Here is a 14,592-nt window from a genome sequence, read left to right on the forward strand (position 1 = left end):
ACGTGTTTCAACTATAGTAGTCCGACCAAAAACAAGGCTGGTCGTGTTCTTCCCAAAATAAAAAGAAACTATATATTTACACAATTGATTTAAAATGTGAGTTATAATCAAATCAATTATTTAAATAAAACATATTAAGAAACCAGTTGAAGTACGCCAAGGCGTTCTGGTCATGTTTCCGAGGGACATGTTATGCAGTGACACAGAAAAACTGGATCAGTTCCTACATTTTTTTCCTAGCGATTCTTCATATTTACTCAGTTTGGCAGTTTTCCCAATGTGTCGCGACCGGGTTTTCACAGGAATTTAAGGTATTTTAATCCGGTCTGAGGTCGCCATTTTAACAAAAACTGAATTTAGGCTTACGCTTTTGCTGGATGCGAAGGTCATGTAAGCTAACGGTACTGATGCACTCGAGTATAACATATCTTTATGAATGCTGCACATTGACGTGACAACGTTTAAAATTCAATGTCTACACAAATAACAACTGTATTTAATCTGCACTGTTAATTATTTTAACTCGACAAACTGTTGTCATGCTTATTTGAACTGTTCCCATGTACATTTACCAGCCACTGTATTACGTGCACCTGCAAATTGTAGTCATAATAACGCTTATGAATATATAACACTGCAAAGGCTCATATTCAATGAAGCTCTTATATAAAGTATCATTAAATTATTCTGATGTACTTAATGTTGTGCACGGTTTGTGCAGATGCAATGTTTGTAAAATGAAAGTGACAAGAAAAAGGTGTTTTTCATTTCTTACAGGAAGCTTTGCAGCCCCATGGGCAGTGTTCTGGCTTTGTCTTCCGGTCCAGGCCAACAGAATTGGCCTTTTTCTACGGACCCCCCTCCTTCTCACTGGGACGCACATCCTGCTCACTGGTATAGCCCGCCACGCTGGGAGAGGAGAGATGGACGACTACCTAACCCTGGCAGCTTTCACTCCTTGCACAGGAGTTGCAAAGGTTTGCCTGAAATACAATTTCAACGACCAAAAAGGTTTATAATGCATTATATTGAGATGTGTTTGGCATCCATTTTTGAGTTAAATTGAAGTTACCAAATGTGTTCATAAAGGGCTACTGAATCCAGCATATAAATTGATCAGATAAATCAAGTGTCCTTAATCTGATTGAATGATGTTGTCCCTGAGCAATTTTCCTCTCTTCCTCCCAGATGTATTTCCTCAGCAGATTGAAGGTGTCAAGATGATTATCAATAAAACTGTGAGCAGCTTCTTCAAGGTGATGCTCGCCATTTACATTATATTCTACGCAGCCTCATCGGATTGAATTAGAATTTTGTTTCGGTGTAACCTGTGGCGGCGAGTTAAAATGTAGATTCATATTACGGTAAATACATGTGTTTGTCTTCAGGTCAGTCATACCCTCCACCTCAGTGCCGTCAGCCCTTCGTACTATCGATTCCATGTGGAGCACCTGCAGTCTGACGATTACAGCAAAGACAAAGTACAGCATGAAGCCCTAATGTGGTTGAGTACGCGTCATATAGACACACACCGAAGTTGCATATTGATCCTTCATCTACCTCCAGGATGCCCCCGCATTAATTGGTGAGATGGATTCCTCAGGCAGTCTGAATGCTCATGCTTTGCTGCATCTCACTGAGCGTGTACGAGCCAGATCGGTTTTCCAGGTAAAAAAAACAAACAAACAAACAAACCAAAAAAAAAAAACCCCCAACACTTTGTTCTGTCTCTTCTGTAAAGTAAAATCTGCACAGCCATAAAACATTGAATGATCCCCACTTTCATTGTGTTTCAGACTCAGCAGTCCCAGTTTGTAACGTGGCAATTTGAAACGGAGTACAGGGGGAGTGACTTCACCGCTGCTGTAACGGTAGCTAATCCAGACGTGCTTAGAGAATCGGGTGAGACCCGATACTTGTTTACTTTAACCTGCACCATGTATATGATCCAATAGAGCGGAGCTGTCAGACACCATTCCTGTATGTAAATGGCCAATGGCATTCTGTGGCCACTCCATACAAAGGGGACATTGGGATGTTCCTGGCATGCTGACATGGATGCAGTATTCTTGGACCACTTGATACTCTGCCACAAGTTTTTTATTATTATTATTTTTTTTAATGATCTGAAAATCCAATTACGCTAAAATAATCAGTTTTAAGTAAAGAACATTTGATTCTTACAGTCAACGTCATAATAATTTCTTTCACACCATGTCAAACAAACATAGCTGAGACGTATTTTTTTTAATATGATTTTTAAAAAATTGGGGGGGAGGAGACATCTCCACATTATCAAGTATCTGCACTTGGTATCTGCGCGTGCTCAAATATGTGGATACCAGTACAGGTATGTGTCATCTGAAAAAAGTGCCATTGCGGCATCCCTATTTGTTATTGTGGATGTAGCTGCAGTGGTGAGCAACTGCACGCCATCAAACTTCAATGTGGTTTCTCTGATTATTATTATTATAATTTTTTAATCCACGTTTCTATGTATGTCTATTCTCCCGAGCAGTTATCCTAGTGGCACACTTTCTGCAGAGTGTGTCCTCTGGTCTGGTGTTAGGAGGTGAGCTGGTCTACCACAGAGGCAGAGCAGAAGAAGGTGGAATCCTCACACTGGCTGGACAGTATTCAAGTGGGATTTCCTTGTGAATTAAGTAAATGTAGCCGTAATATCGAGTCAACTTTCGGTGGATCTCACAGCTTTTTTCTCCACCTTTTTTTTTTTTTCCAGGACCAAACTGGGTGGCAACACTGAATGCTGGGAAAGGAGGAGCCCATGCAAGCTACTATCATAGAGCCAACAAGCAGGTGCTGAATCAAATATGACATAAAAATAAATGCAAGTAGTTTTTGTACTATTTATGTGTATGATATGTGGGCTCCCTAGATCCAAGTAGGGGTGGAATTTGAAGCCAGTACCAGGACTCAGGAGACCACAACCTCATTTGGGTACCAGATGGAACTACCAGAAGCCAACATGGTCTTTCGAGGTCTGCATTTTTCAATTGTATTGGTTTTGTTTTTCATCTGAAGGGCAGGCATCATTTAAGGAACCCTTGTGTCGTTATCTTGTAGGTATGATTAACAGTCGTTGCATCATTGGAGGCGTGCTGGAGAAGCGCCTGAGCCCGCTCCCTGCCACCCTGGTCATGGGTGCTTTTGTAAACCACCGCGGTGACAAGTTGCAAGTAGGTCTTGGTGTCAATGTGGGACAGTAGCCTGGTTTTTTTTTTTCTTGCTGAATGACCGCTGACATTGACAACTGACATGTCAAAAAAACAAAACTGAAAGCTGCCTCCATGGCTCCATCCTGAACCAATCCCTCAAGGTGAGTCAGCTATGGGAAATGCCACAATATCGTGGTCTTGAGTCCCAGAAGAGTTCCTGAAATCAGTGCATCGTCTCTTGCAATCTACCTCTGAAATGAAAGGGGATTCCTAATTTATTTGGTTGCCGTCCTATTAAGCAGAAATGATGAGGTGGACTTTCTGAGAGGCAAAACCACGAAATGAAGGGAATACTAGCGCGGACATTTTGTTACAGAAGATTATAAATATAAAAAAGAAAACCGTGTTATTTTAATATTTTCACTGGAATGTATGCGACTTTTCTGCATAGTTGACTAAAATCATTGCAATTTCATTGTAAAATTAGCAGATTATACTCCAGTTTTGAATTGGCAGTTAAACCATGTCAGATTTTCCCACACGGTAAATTAATGTGGAAAAAAGGGTTTGATTGGACAGAAGGACCCAAAAACAGTTTGCGTGTTCTGTCGAGTGTTAGTATACAAAAGGTGCTGCTACATAAAACCCAAGAGGACCAAGTAATGAAATGTATGGAAGGTATGCGCAATACTGTTCTGTATGATGCAACATGCACGATCGCACGCTCCGGTCATATATTTATTGTATTATTTATGTTATTTAACATGGGGACATGTGGAAGGGAGTGCATTTTGGGACTTCATTTATTAAACAATGTTATTTATATCATTTATCACTGTGGTTGTTTCTTCTTCTTATCCATGCACCGGCCATAACATTAGGTACACCTTTTTGCTGGAACTCTTCCGTTAGCTGCACCTTGATTCTCAAATGAGCTCAAGCTGCATGAAAGGGGTCACTCGTTCAAAATTCTTGAAACGTGTGCTCAGTGTCGACTTTGCAGAAACGTTGTTTTCGGTTGAGTTCAAAGTATAAAGATCCAGATGTTTGGATTATTGTGTTGAAGCAGGCTCTCAAAAGGCTGTGAAGCAAAGCAAAAAACATCCCAAGATACACGAAATCTCAAATCACATTTTAATACAAAGCAATAAAAGTTGAAAGTATTACTCTACTGTACATTCATAAATACAACTATATACACAATTGCTTGTTATATTACAAAATTAATTAGTTTGATGCACGGTCCCTTTGAAATCAATTTTCTGTTTCCTGATGTGTTATTTGTCTTTGAAAAGAGATGAGAAGAATCCTTTTCCTGCTTCGCCTTTTAATTTCAAAGACTTGCTTCTTTGGAGTCCTCCTATGCTACCGCGCTCTCGCTCAACTTCTTTGAGTCTGTCCTCCTCCTTCTGGAGCACTTGCTGATTGATTACCAAGCGCATATCCTCCTGTCAGACAGGTTGGAGAAAGGAAAAACGTCTTTGACTGGACTTTTCATTAGGTAGACACTCTAATGAGATTTAATACAAAATTTGTACGACGTGTCTGATCCAGATAGAAGATAGGTAATCACGCTCAGGCCGATTGGCGCTATCTTTCTGAGGTATCGTTTTAACCCGGCATCTATACTGCATCTCTGCACAGTATTCTTAAAAAAGTACTGATACCACACACCGATACCACTGACATATACCTTCCGAGTTGGAGCAACGTCATCCATGTCGAGATACTTTAAGGTCAACACGAGTGACAACAATTTTATTTCGACTAGAAATGATGTTCTGCTCAGGCGGCAACGACAAGCAACCCTGAACCGAACTGTGAGGAAAAAAACGTGTTAAACTATGACATCACGCTGCCTAGTGAGTGCGTGTCCAGTCTATTTCAGACATACCTGCCAAGCATCCAGCTCTTGGGACAGCGCAACCTTGTGTCGGATGGTGTTGAGGAGCTGATGGGTCAGTAAGTCTTTCTCCTGTCGAACCGTGACCAACTCGCTCTCTAATGAACTGGACATGGGTGAGTTAATTAGCATGATATTAATGAACATACCAGATTACATACATATATATTTTTTGTGAAAACTGTGTGTATCTTTACCTATACTTTGGCGCGTCTGGACTGCCTCGAAATGGCTTGATTTCCTCCCTCAGTGATTCCAGTTCTTCTCGTTGGGATTCCAACTGAGAAGTTGGAAACATCGGCCGTCAGTCATGTGAGATACTGTCAAAAAAATTCTCTGTATGACGCTTTAAAACTGATCCTCTCATGAAAATGGCCTTTATCTAATCTACGCTGGTGGACATTTGCTTACACGAGCTTGACACAGAGCCATTTTAACAGTCGCACAACTGTCGATTTGCATACTGCACAGCGCTTTTTGCTGGGTGAGATAGTTTCTTGTATGATTCACGTTCCATCTAGTTGTGAAGTGTTCAAAGAGTGCGAAATGATTCCATGCAAGCTGCACAAAGTGGGACCTAAGTTGAACTGCTGCACTGCCAGTGGCAAACTTATTGGTAGTTCCCCGGAGGTTCAATACTGGATTGATTACTGTACAGTGGACCGTTACTCCTTTACGCTTCTAATGTAATATCGTATCGTACACATTTAAACAGTCCTATGATAACGTGCAGTAGATGGGGACACTCGAACATCCTAAATATTTGAAATACTACGACCCCCTCATGAAAGCAAATAGACAGGCTTCAACTCCAAACAGCGAGCCGAGTGATTCTCCAAATGCGGTCTGTGGACGAATCCCTGCCTGGGTACAGTTTGGTTCTCGCCAATGTTTTAAATACAACAGATTTGCATTTCATCTTGAAAATAACATTGATTCATGCTCATTAAAAAATACGAAACGCCAGTTTGCGGTGATGGACGCGGTTTTAGAAGCAATGGATACACCCGAGGACACATAATATCGGCATGCATTCTTTGTCCTCAAAAAAAAAGTAGTAGTAGTAGTAATAGTTTTTATTTTTGTATCTGCATGCCTTTTGTATTATACTGCCTCCCAGGGGCCAATGGGGCACATTACATGCAGAATAGGATCGCATCAATTCAAATGTTTCCTTCTTTACATTCTATTTAATTATGTCATTACTCTGTATGAAGTATACTATTATATCGAGTGCGATTTTTGGACCAATTAAGCAAAATTAGACATTTTCCGGTGTTTGGGATTCACTGATTCACAAAGCTGACGAGTGTGAGTCTATCACGGGTCGCTTTCAAATCAACGCCTCATTAATAATTGCCTTGTGATTAACTGGCAACCTGCAGTCCCCGGGTGTAGTCTGCTTTTGATTTTGCACAAGTAGACTATTGTGTTTTATCGTGTGTGTGCGTGTAGAGGGCACTTGTACAAAGTTGCTACAGACCTCCTCTTTGAGTGCCGCTATCTCATCATTTCTTGCTTGCAGGGCCGCAGAGTGAGCTAGGAGGGCATCTTTGGCCTGTGCAGTGGAGTCGGCGGGGACGGACATATTAGACACACAGATTTCTATACATGAGCCACATTATTGGTAATCAGGTAATCATCGGTTAACGCTTTCTAAAATCAACCGAAGCAAAGAGTTTAGTGGTTAGTACGCACAAAAAGTAGCAGTGGTGCCACTGTGTGTGTATGCGTGAGTCCACTGTATGTACCTGGGATTGCTGAATTTCACTAAGCAGTGACAAAGGTGGTGTGTGTGTAATGTCCAGGATGCTCCCTTCTCCCAGGCTCAGGGCATTTTGTTGCAGAGAGCGATTCATGGTACGCAACTCAAACACCACCCCTTGCTCCTGCTCGAGCTACACAAACACATACACACACATACACACGCGGTGAGCGGGGGATAGACGCAATAGTCTAACTCTAACAATCGGCGACTTTTGTGTGTTAGTGGCTTGCCGTTAGTGGGGAGTTGATTGATTTTCCTGTTAGCGTCATCATGATAAAGACCACCCAGTCACAAAGCCCGGCTATTTACCTCTGCCTCCTTCTCTCGCAGCTGCACCTGAAGCTCCGTCACTCTGTCCCTCAGGTCGTTCCGCTCGGAGCGCAGCTTTTCGCTGTCTTCCTGGGAGGCCTTCAGCTGGACTTCCATGTGACACAGGCGCCCCTTCAAAACTCGGCTCTGCCGGAAAGGCCAGTCGGCAAAGGATCGATGCAGAGGTCAGTTCCATGCTGGGCTTCCATTTCCCTCATTGCCACTCCCAAAGGAGGTTCTTCTTTTGTTTGTGAATGGTAGGAAGTCCGTCCCGACTAAAATTCATGATCACGCTTCCCTTAATATTTTCTAATTGATTCCCTCAAATGTTCATGTATCCCCCAAATTCCTCATTTGTGAGCAGAAAAAGAGAGCTTATGCCCTTCTTCTTGTGTTACATACTTTAATCTTTTCTTGTAGACTCACTCAAACTTGAATTAAGTTACTTAATTCCTCACTTAAAAGCTTTAAGTACTCTTTACGTGCAGACCAAAACACATTTTCCTGTAAATTGCTGTTTTGAAACACAATTTTCAAACATCATTAGGTTTGTTTAATTTCTGCAGACTAATTGCAGGGACGTATTAAGACACACCTCTTCAGTTCAAGTGTTGGCTTATTATTTCCTTTTCGAGCTCGTAGACAGTTAGCGTCAGGGTGATATTTATACCTCTGCGAGTGTATTTTCTAATTGTGTGGAGCTGATATTCCGGCTGAAGGAGGACTCGTCCATCTCCTCTCTCAGGGTACGAATTTCCGTCCTCAGGGAATGTTCTAGCGTCACAGCCTAGAGGGGCGGCAGAGGGGAAAAGTTGACAGACGGTTCAAAGAATTCGACTCCCAGAACCTGTTTGCCTGCATTGCTCTCACTGAGTGTTTCCTGGCACTAAGTTTAGCACAACAACTGCATCGGGCAAAACGCTCATCGAGATTTCAGGATTGAAACCTGCTCGATGGGTGATGACATAAAACACACCTCTGATAGCTGCTCCACCAAGCGCTGGTTATGGTTAGATAACTGAGTCAGTTGCTCGCTCTCGTCCCTGCGCCGGTCCCGCCCCTGAATATGATGGCGGTCCAGCTCGGATCGTAAGGCGGCCAAATCGCCGTTCAGCTCAGCCTCCTTCTGTCCGGATGCCAGTTCATTCATATCCAGCCTCCTTTGCAAAACGTACTTCTGCTGCTGTAACATCTGAGACATTCAACACAACATTTGGGGACAGGAAGTGTGAAGTCCATTCGTTATCGATGTTTGTTATGTCCAATATTGAAATAAAAAATTGAATACACTATAGTTATATTTATAAAATACAGTGCTTGATAAATGTATCATACCATCACTTCCCATCATAATGTATGTACTATCGCTCACCTATATCACTAGCAAACGCAAATCTTTTTTTAAAAATCTATATTCGCATTAAATAAATAAAACAATTAAAAATGACAGTGAATGCATATCCTATTATTAAAACAAACAGGTTTCATTTTCAATATCATAGAGACTATACTATAGATGCAAATGCATTAGGTCCACTTAGACAATGCAATAAGAGCTAGTGCAACAGCTGTTTACAAAAATCTGAATTTATTTAAACATCCGTTTTGATTGAAATCGACGGAGGAATATTCATTTTGCAAAAAAGTACAATTGAATGTTTTGACGCAAACGCCGCAGTGTGTGTTAAGATGATACAATGTACAGTACTCTCTAGTCCACAAGACACTTATACCTCTACTTCCCTCTCTTTCTGTTCCAGAGCAGCGGTCAGTTCCTCATTCTTCTCCAGCAGAGCCTGTCCCAGCTCAGCTGCCAGAATCAGATCCGTCTCGATGCCGCCGCCGCCGTCGACGTTCCCGCGATCCGGCGTGGAGGCGGGCAGGGCGAAGGAAAGCGATATGGACGAGGAAGACGAGAGCGGGAAAAAGGAGTCCTCCAGGCTGGGGGAAGGGAGACTGCTCTTCCTGGGGCCGAACATGGTCTTAGGGTTGCAATTGCAGGGAGTCAAATGGAGAACAACATCCCAAGTCTGACAGGTCGGCGGGCGAACCGGACGAGGAGACTGATTTCTCTGGAAAGAGTTGTTTGTAATCCAATTAATCCCAGTGTATTGTTCTTCCCAGTGGCCCAGATGGTCCTGATGTTGGCGTCATTCACCTTTCCGGCCCTTTTTAGGACAAGCTCGTGAATCCAATCCAACTGTAAATACAGTACAGGTCAGAAGAGATTATGAGAGATCCCTCTGGCTGTCTCGTAATCTAACCTCGCAGACTCTTTTGTTTGACAGCCTCTTTTGTTATGTTCAAACCGAAATGCCAGATCCATTGGAGTCATTGTTTGGATCCACTCCCTTAAATTCCATGTTTAATGTCCTCTAATATGTTTTCTTAACATGTCACTCAAAGTCAACAAAAAGTATCCCTTCAATTAATCCCTGCTCATCTGATTGAGCAGTCTTCATGACACTGCCTTTCGGAGGTGTAGTTTCTCACAACAAAATATGAATCGACATTCCCCGGCCGCAACTTTAGGTACGCAACCAAACGTATTAAAAAGCGCCCCTCAATACATATGATGCAGTGCATCTGGACACTGAACTCAAGAAACGGCTCCTTCAAAACGTATCTTTGAAAGAGCTGTATTGTTGCTACATGCCTTTAGTTTTGATCACACACCAGACATTTTGTCTTATTTCTCATGTCAATCTTTCTCTGACTGAAACCATAAATACATGTGATATTTAAAAACAACCTTGAAATGTGATGTCAGTCCGGCTGTCCTTTTATTCAACATAGAAATCAGGAAGAAGAAGAAGGAAAAAAAATCCGTCTTACCTGAGCGTCCCCACAGGCTTCTCACGTCAAAGAGTAATAGTTTTCCTGTTTGGTGAGTGTGTGTGCTTGCTCAGGAGAGGCTCAGCTGGTTCCCTTGGCAGTGCAGTATGTAAATACAGGTAGAGGCTCCGCCTCTTGGGGTTTTGCTCTGATCGAAAGAGAGGGGGAGCTATAAGAAAAAAACGGCAAAAGGCGTTCTGACATCTAGCGGCTGGACGAGGAAGAAAAAAAAAAAACCCCAGTCACGGCCTCAGAGGAATACTCACTCTAGTGTGAGTGCAATGGGCCAAGTTGGCATGGAAAAAGAGGGGCCGGGTGAAGGTTAAAAAAAAACAAGCATGAGTTTGTCAAATCCGCACTCCTCCTCCATCCACAACACCCCTCCTTCCCACCCTCCATCCTGTTTACTTACTTGAAAGCTTTCAAAGGACTTCTGTGTAAGTCGTAAGCAAGGCGGTTGAGGCGGGGTGGGAGCGAAAATAAGAAGAAATAGTCAACGCCATCACAGCATCTCCCACAAAAGGATAAAATCACAAGTAGAGCAGAGTAGGGTCAGTGGGTGCAGCCATGCTTTGCAAATTCTTTCTGATGATCTCTCTTTGGGTTCTGTTACCAAGCTCAGATGCCGGAAGACAGATGCCTAAACTTTCTGCTCGAAAACGCTGCGCTGACTCGGAATGTAGCTGTAAGTACGCACGCCTTTTACCGTAACATTGTTAAGAGTTGTTGAGTCAGGTGTTCTTCCACCCTCCCCTGTGAATGAATTTCTTATTTCTGCACAGATGCTATCCTGATAGCTCGTGCTGTGCAGGACTATCATCCCGCGGACTGCAGGTTCATCTCGATCAGACAAGGGCAGCTGGTTTATGTCTACGCCATGCTACAGGACACTGGCAACCTCTTCTGGGCAGGCAGTGTGAGTTAAGAAAAAAAAAAAGTGGGGGATCACACAGATTGTCAAGAAAAACTTGTGGCGATTGCATTTACACGTGAAGAAGTGAAGAAAATATGCCGATGGGCTTCCCTTAGTTGTAGCAGCTTCGGGGAGGCGTGGCAACTCGAGCAAAACACGAATATAAATAATTCAGTCGTGACCAGAAAAGGTGAAGCAACTCAAAAAGAAAAACATTACTGTCACAAACTAAAAGGCACAGCACCTTGAGAAAAATAAAGACAAGAAAAAGCCCAGGTAATGCGCTACGTACAACTCTCCTTTTATTCAGGTGTGTTTCCCAATACTTTTGTCCACATGCGTTTCTGATCAATGGCACATTAATGATGACCACTGCCCACCTGTGAAGATTAATCGTCCAAAGAAATGTCTTCTATCACACGTTCGCAGGTTCAGGATTCTTATTATGGAGGACAGGAGGCTCGTATCGGTCACTTTCCCAGCACCGTGGTGGAGGAGGTTCAAGCTCTGGAGCCAGCCAACACAGAAGTCAAGACGACCGTGGGTGAACACGCACGCAGACACAGAGTACGCCAACTAGGCACGCGCGCCGTCCGTGGCGCTCCTCATATTTGCACTTTCACTTTGTTTTCAGAAATGGGACTTTTACTGTAACTGAAGTGGGATCCATCAAAGAGGTGATCAACTTGCTCTCCGGTTACCGGGCATTAGAAGTTTATACAGCAGCCGCTTCATGAGGTACAGCTGCAGAATGTAATGTAACGTTTTTATTGTTGTGCTTTGCATTGTTGTCGAAGCTTAACTGCATTGCTTTGAGCTTTCGCGAATAATTGCGGTTATCTTATTTAGTTCGGAGAGGAGGAAATGTATTGGGAAACGTTTTTGAGTATAATGGAGTGCAACTAGTTAAATGACAACGCTTACTTTTCTCATTTAGCACTGAGATGTTATTCAGCTTTTTTTTTTAAATGAATTGCGGAACCCTTATTTTGAATTAGCATCTCATGCAAAAAAAAAAAAAAAAGTATTGCTGGTTAAAGTTTTAATCTCCGCAACCAATGCATCATTGGATATTGTTTCAAGATGAAAGAGAATAAACATCCCTTAAAATCATCCTTTAAAACTGCTGTAGTTTGTGTCTGTACTTTTGCGTCACTGACTTTTATGGCTCTGTTCTCTCGGGAATTTCAACTTCATTGTAATACGCCACCAAGAAGAGAAACTTGACCAACGCAAACGCAGACAATTTTTTTTTCCCAACATTTATTCTATGTCTTCTTTGTTAATACACCAGGGGAGATTTAGCATTTGCAAAGAATGATCGGGATCATCATTGAGGACATTCTTGCTCTCTTTTGGCATTGACCACACACTCGCATCATACACATACATAAATACAAGTTATCCCGAACAATCGAGTAAAACCCTGCTTCCCTGGATGACCGTATTTCCTCCTCCATCCAACACTCCTTCAACCCATTTCTCCCCTCCCTCCCTCTCAGCAGAGCACAGACCTGGTCCCGCGTTCAACACATACAAAGGTAACAGACTCGCACTCATCCAAGCACCGCTGCAATCACCTTTTGGCGTAGAAGCTTTGTCTCTCATCGAAGTGACTGTTTGAAACTTTGAAGGCAAATTCAAAATAAGAGGACTTTTACATTCAAGGTGGCGCAAGTTTTTGGTTCATCCAAGATTTCTGAAAGGAAAATTGTACTCCAACCAAAACTCCCGGCTTTACATTTCAATCTGTGTTTTAAAGCACAGTTGTCTTGCAGGCATGCGACGATAGTAGTAAGTTAGAAACTGGTTTATTAGAAGGCTCGTTGCAGGAATCTCGACACGGCTGACCCACCTCTACGTGCACTCAGCTGCCCACAAAACAGGTTAAATACAAACACGTGCGGAATTTAGTAGTGAGGATTAGTAGTGAAACTGCGTCAAAGGCACCCCGACTGCGCTCTACATTTTCTGCTTGGCTGCTCCATCCTCACAGGATATTGGGATGTTGCGCTCGGGGCCGGGTGAAGACCTGGGCGCGGTGATTGTCAGCACGCCGTCGAACGACAAGCTGGAGGTGATATCAGCGCACGACACTCCGGTGGGAAGCCTGTACTTCCGCAGAAACTCCCTGGACACGTAGCCGTGGTCGTCCTAGAGAGTCGGGGACACGACAGTCAGCCGCGTGGACGTGGGTCATCCTATGTCGCGTCGCGAGGATTTCACTGACCTGTCTGTCTTCGTGCTTGGCGTGTATTGTGATGAACTCGTCGCCGACGTTGACGCTGAGCTCATCCGGTGAGAAATGCTTCACATCCAGATAAATCACATAGCGATCCTTTTCCGCGTACATCTAGGGGTTAGAGGTCACACCTGTTAGGAAGACTACGGAGAAGCCTGGGATTCAACGACCGCCTCGAAAAGTGAAGACTCTATGGGCACTTTACCTCACTGTGTCCATTTTCAGGCCAGTTTAACCAGCGCATGAAACTGGGGCGCATCCAAGCAAAGGACCATGGGAAAGGCCAGATGAGAGGCCAGTCAGCGAGAGACTCGATGAAGGACGCGTCGGGACGTCGATATGGGAAGGCCCGGCGGTACCAGGGGTACTGAATGGGAATATCCATGATGAGTATCCGGACGAGGTGAAAGAGCGATGGCGTGTCTGAGGGTGACACTTGGTCTCAGATGGGTGCTCGCTGTGCTTTCCTGCAGCACATTTATAGCGCTTTCCCCTCCCATCCCACCCCGAGCGACTCTGTCTACACACCCCACCATAGCAGCCCGGTTGTGCAGCGGCCCTGCCAACAGGCTGATTTTTCTGGAACAATGATGTCAACTGTTTATCCGACCATCGCCCTCATTGTTTCATCTCCCCTACGGTGGCTGGCCGTCTCTCCCTCCCTCCCTCTATCTGTTTCTCTCCCTCACCCTCTCAGCGTCTCTCTGCCTCTCCTATCTGCCCGGTCATGAGGTGACATTGGCTGGGAATACTGCTGATGTCGACTATTTCTCTACCCAGGAAATACCCCCGTCTGGATCCCCGTGCACGTGTTTGTATGAGGACGAGCTGCCAGAGCATTAGCCTACTGGCCCATGGGTGCCAGAAGCTTTAGCAGCGCGAGCAGAGTGGATGTGTGGCTTGAATGGGAAATGATGAGTTTGTACGGTGCTGCATTAGGTGGCAGCCAAAGCGCGTATCATTTTTGCTGCAATACAGGGTGTCACTAAGATGTGAGGCCATCAGCATTTGACCTTAGGCTGTGCAGTTTTTGTCAACATTCCATTCTGTTGCCAATGGCTTGCCAGTTGACACCGACAATATTGCAAAGCTGTTACCATCACATTGCACACCTGTGTATCATAATATGTAAATATATGTTGAGGTATGGGTGGCACGGTGGGCGACTGCTGAGCACGTCGGCCTCACGGTGCAGAGGTGCAAGGTTCAATTTCAGCTCCGGCCTTCCTGTGTAGTATTTGCATGTTCTCCCCGTGCCTGCGTGGGTTTTTTCCGGGTACTCCGGTTTCCTCCCACATTCCAAAAACATGCATGGCATCTTAAATTGTCCCTCGGTGTGACTGTGTGTGCCCTGCGATTGGCTGGCAACCAGTTCAGAGTGTCCCCCACCTACTGCCCGAAAACAGTAGGATAGGCTCCAGCACGCCCGCGACCCTCATGAGCATA

The 14,592-nt window shown here is 44.0% G+C and overlaps 4 protein-coding genes across 7 annotated transcripts; 2 read left to right on the top strand and 2 right to left on the bottom strand.

Moving 5' to 3' along the window:
• The first annotated feature begins 170 nt into the window (after positions 1-170).
• On the top strand, positions 171-4,008 carry LOC147193867 (mitochondrial import receptor subunit TOM40B). 2 transcript variants are annotated; one of them, XM_086131584.1, is made up of 10 exons: positions 171-311; positions 778-977; positions 1,189-1,256; positions 1,389-1,481; positions 1,567-1,668; positions 1,797-1,902; positions 2,519-2,641; positions 2,741-2,817; positions 2,897-2,999; positions 3,085-4,008. In XM_086131584.1, the coding sequence occupies exons 2-10, from the start codon at positions 794-796 to the stop codon at positions 3,225-3,227; spliced, it is 999 nt and encodes a 332-aa protein (XP_085987710.1). In that variant the 5' UTR covers positions 171-311; positions 778-793; the 3' UTR covers positions 3,228-4,008. The 2 variants fall into 2 exon arrangements, with proteins under 2 accessions (XP_085987710.1, XP_085987711.1); XM_086131585.1 differs by lacking the exon at positions 171-311 and having other exon boundaries at positions 783-1,011.
• Positions 4,009-4,296: 288 nt separating this feature from the next.
• On the bottom strand, positions 4,297-10,115 carry bicdl2 (BICD family like cargo adaptor 2). 3 transcript variants are annotated; one of them, XM_086131582.1, is made up of 11 exons: positions 9,992-10,082; positions 9,315-9,356; positions 8,890-9,228; positions 8,133-8,348; positions 7,827-7,943; positions 7,157-7,303; positions 6,831-6,977; positions 6,563-6,637; positions 5,277-5,359; positions 5,071-5,185; positions 4,297-4,624 (listed from the first exon to the last, which is right to left on the bottom strand). In XM_086131582.1, the coding sequence occupies exons 3-11, from the start codon at positions 9,133-9,135 to the stop codon at positions 4,454-4,456; spliced, it is 1,317 nt and encodes a 438-aa protein (XP_085987708.1). In that variant the 5' UTR covers positions 9,136-9,228; positions 9,315-9,356; positions 9,992-10,082; the 3' UTR covers positions 4,297-4,453. The 3 variants fall into 3 exon arrangements, with proteins under 3 accessions (XP_085987708.1, XP_085987707.1, XP_085987709.1); XM_086131581.1 differs by having other exon boundaries at positions 8,890-9,356; positions 9,992-10,115; XM_086131583.1 differs by lacking the exon at positions 6,831-6,977 and having other exon boundaries at positions 8,890-9,356; positions 9,992-10,115.
• Positions 10,116-10,365: 250 nt separating this feature from the next.
• mia (MIA SH3 domain containing) lies at positions 10,366-12,017 on the top strand. The gene is made up of 4 exons (XM_086131587.1): positions 10,366-10,676; positions 10,774-10,907; positions 11,334-11,444; positions 11,539-12,017. Exons 1-4 carry the CDS (start codon positions 10,559-10,561, stop codon positions 11,560-11,562), a joined length of 387 nt encoding a protein of 128 aa, XP_085987713.1. The 5' UTR covers positions 10,366-10,558; the 3' UTR covers positions 11,563-12,017.
• Positions 12,018-12,699: 682 nt separating this feature from the next.
• LOC147193870 (alpha-crystallin B chain-like) lies at positions 12,700-13,610 on the bottom strand. The gene is made up of 3 exons (XM_086131586.1): positions 13,352-13,610; positions 13,135-13,257; positions 12,700-13,058 (listed from the first exon to the last, which is right to left on the bottom strand). The coding sequence occupies exons 1-3, from the start codon at positions 13,529-13,531 to the stop codon at positions 12,867-12,869; spliced, it is 495 nt and encodes a 164-aa protein (XP_085987712.1). The 5' UTR covers positions 13,532-13,610; the 3' UTR covers positions 12,700-12,866.
• Positions 13,611-14,592: the final 982 nt, after the last annotated feature.

Source organism: Hippocampus guttulatus, chromosome 15 (genome assembly GCF_054856545.1).
Source record: "Hippocampus guttulatus isolate MCC_2025c chromosome 15, RoL_Hgut_1.0, whole genome shotgun sequence".
NCBI lineage: Eukaryota > Metazoa > Chordata > Actinopteri > Syngnathiformes > Syngnathidae > Hippocampus > Hippocampus guttulatus.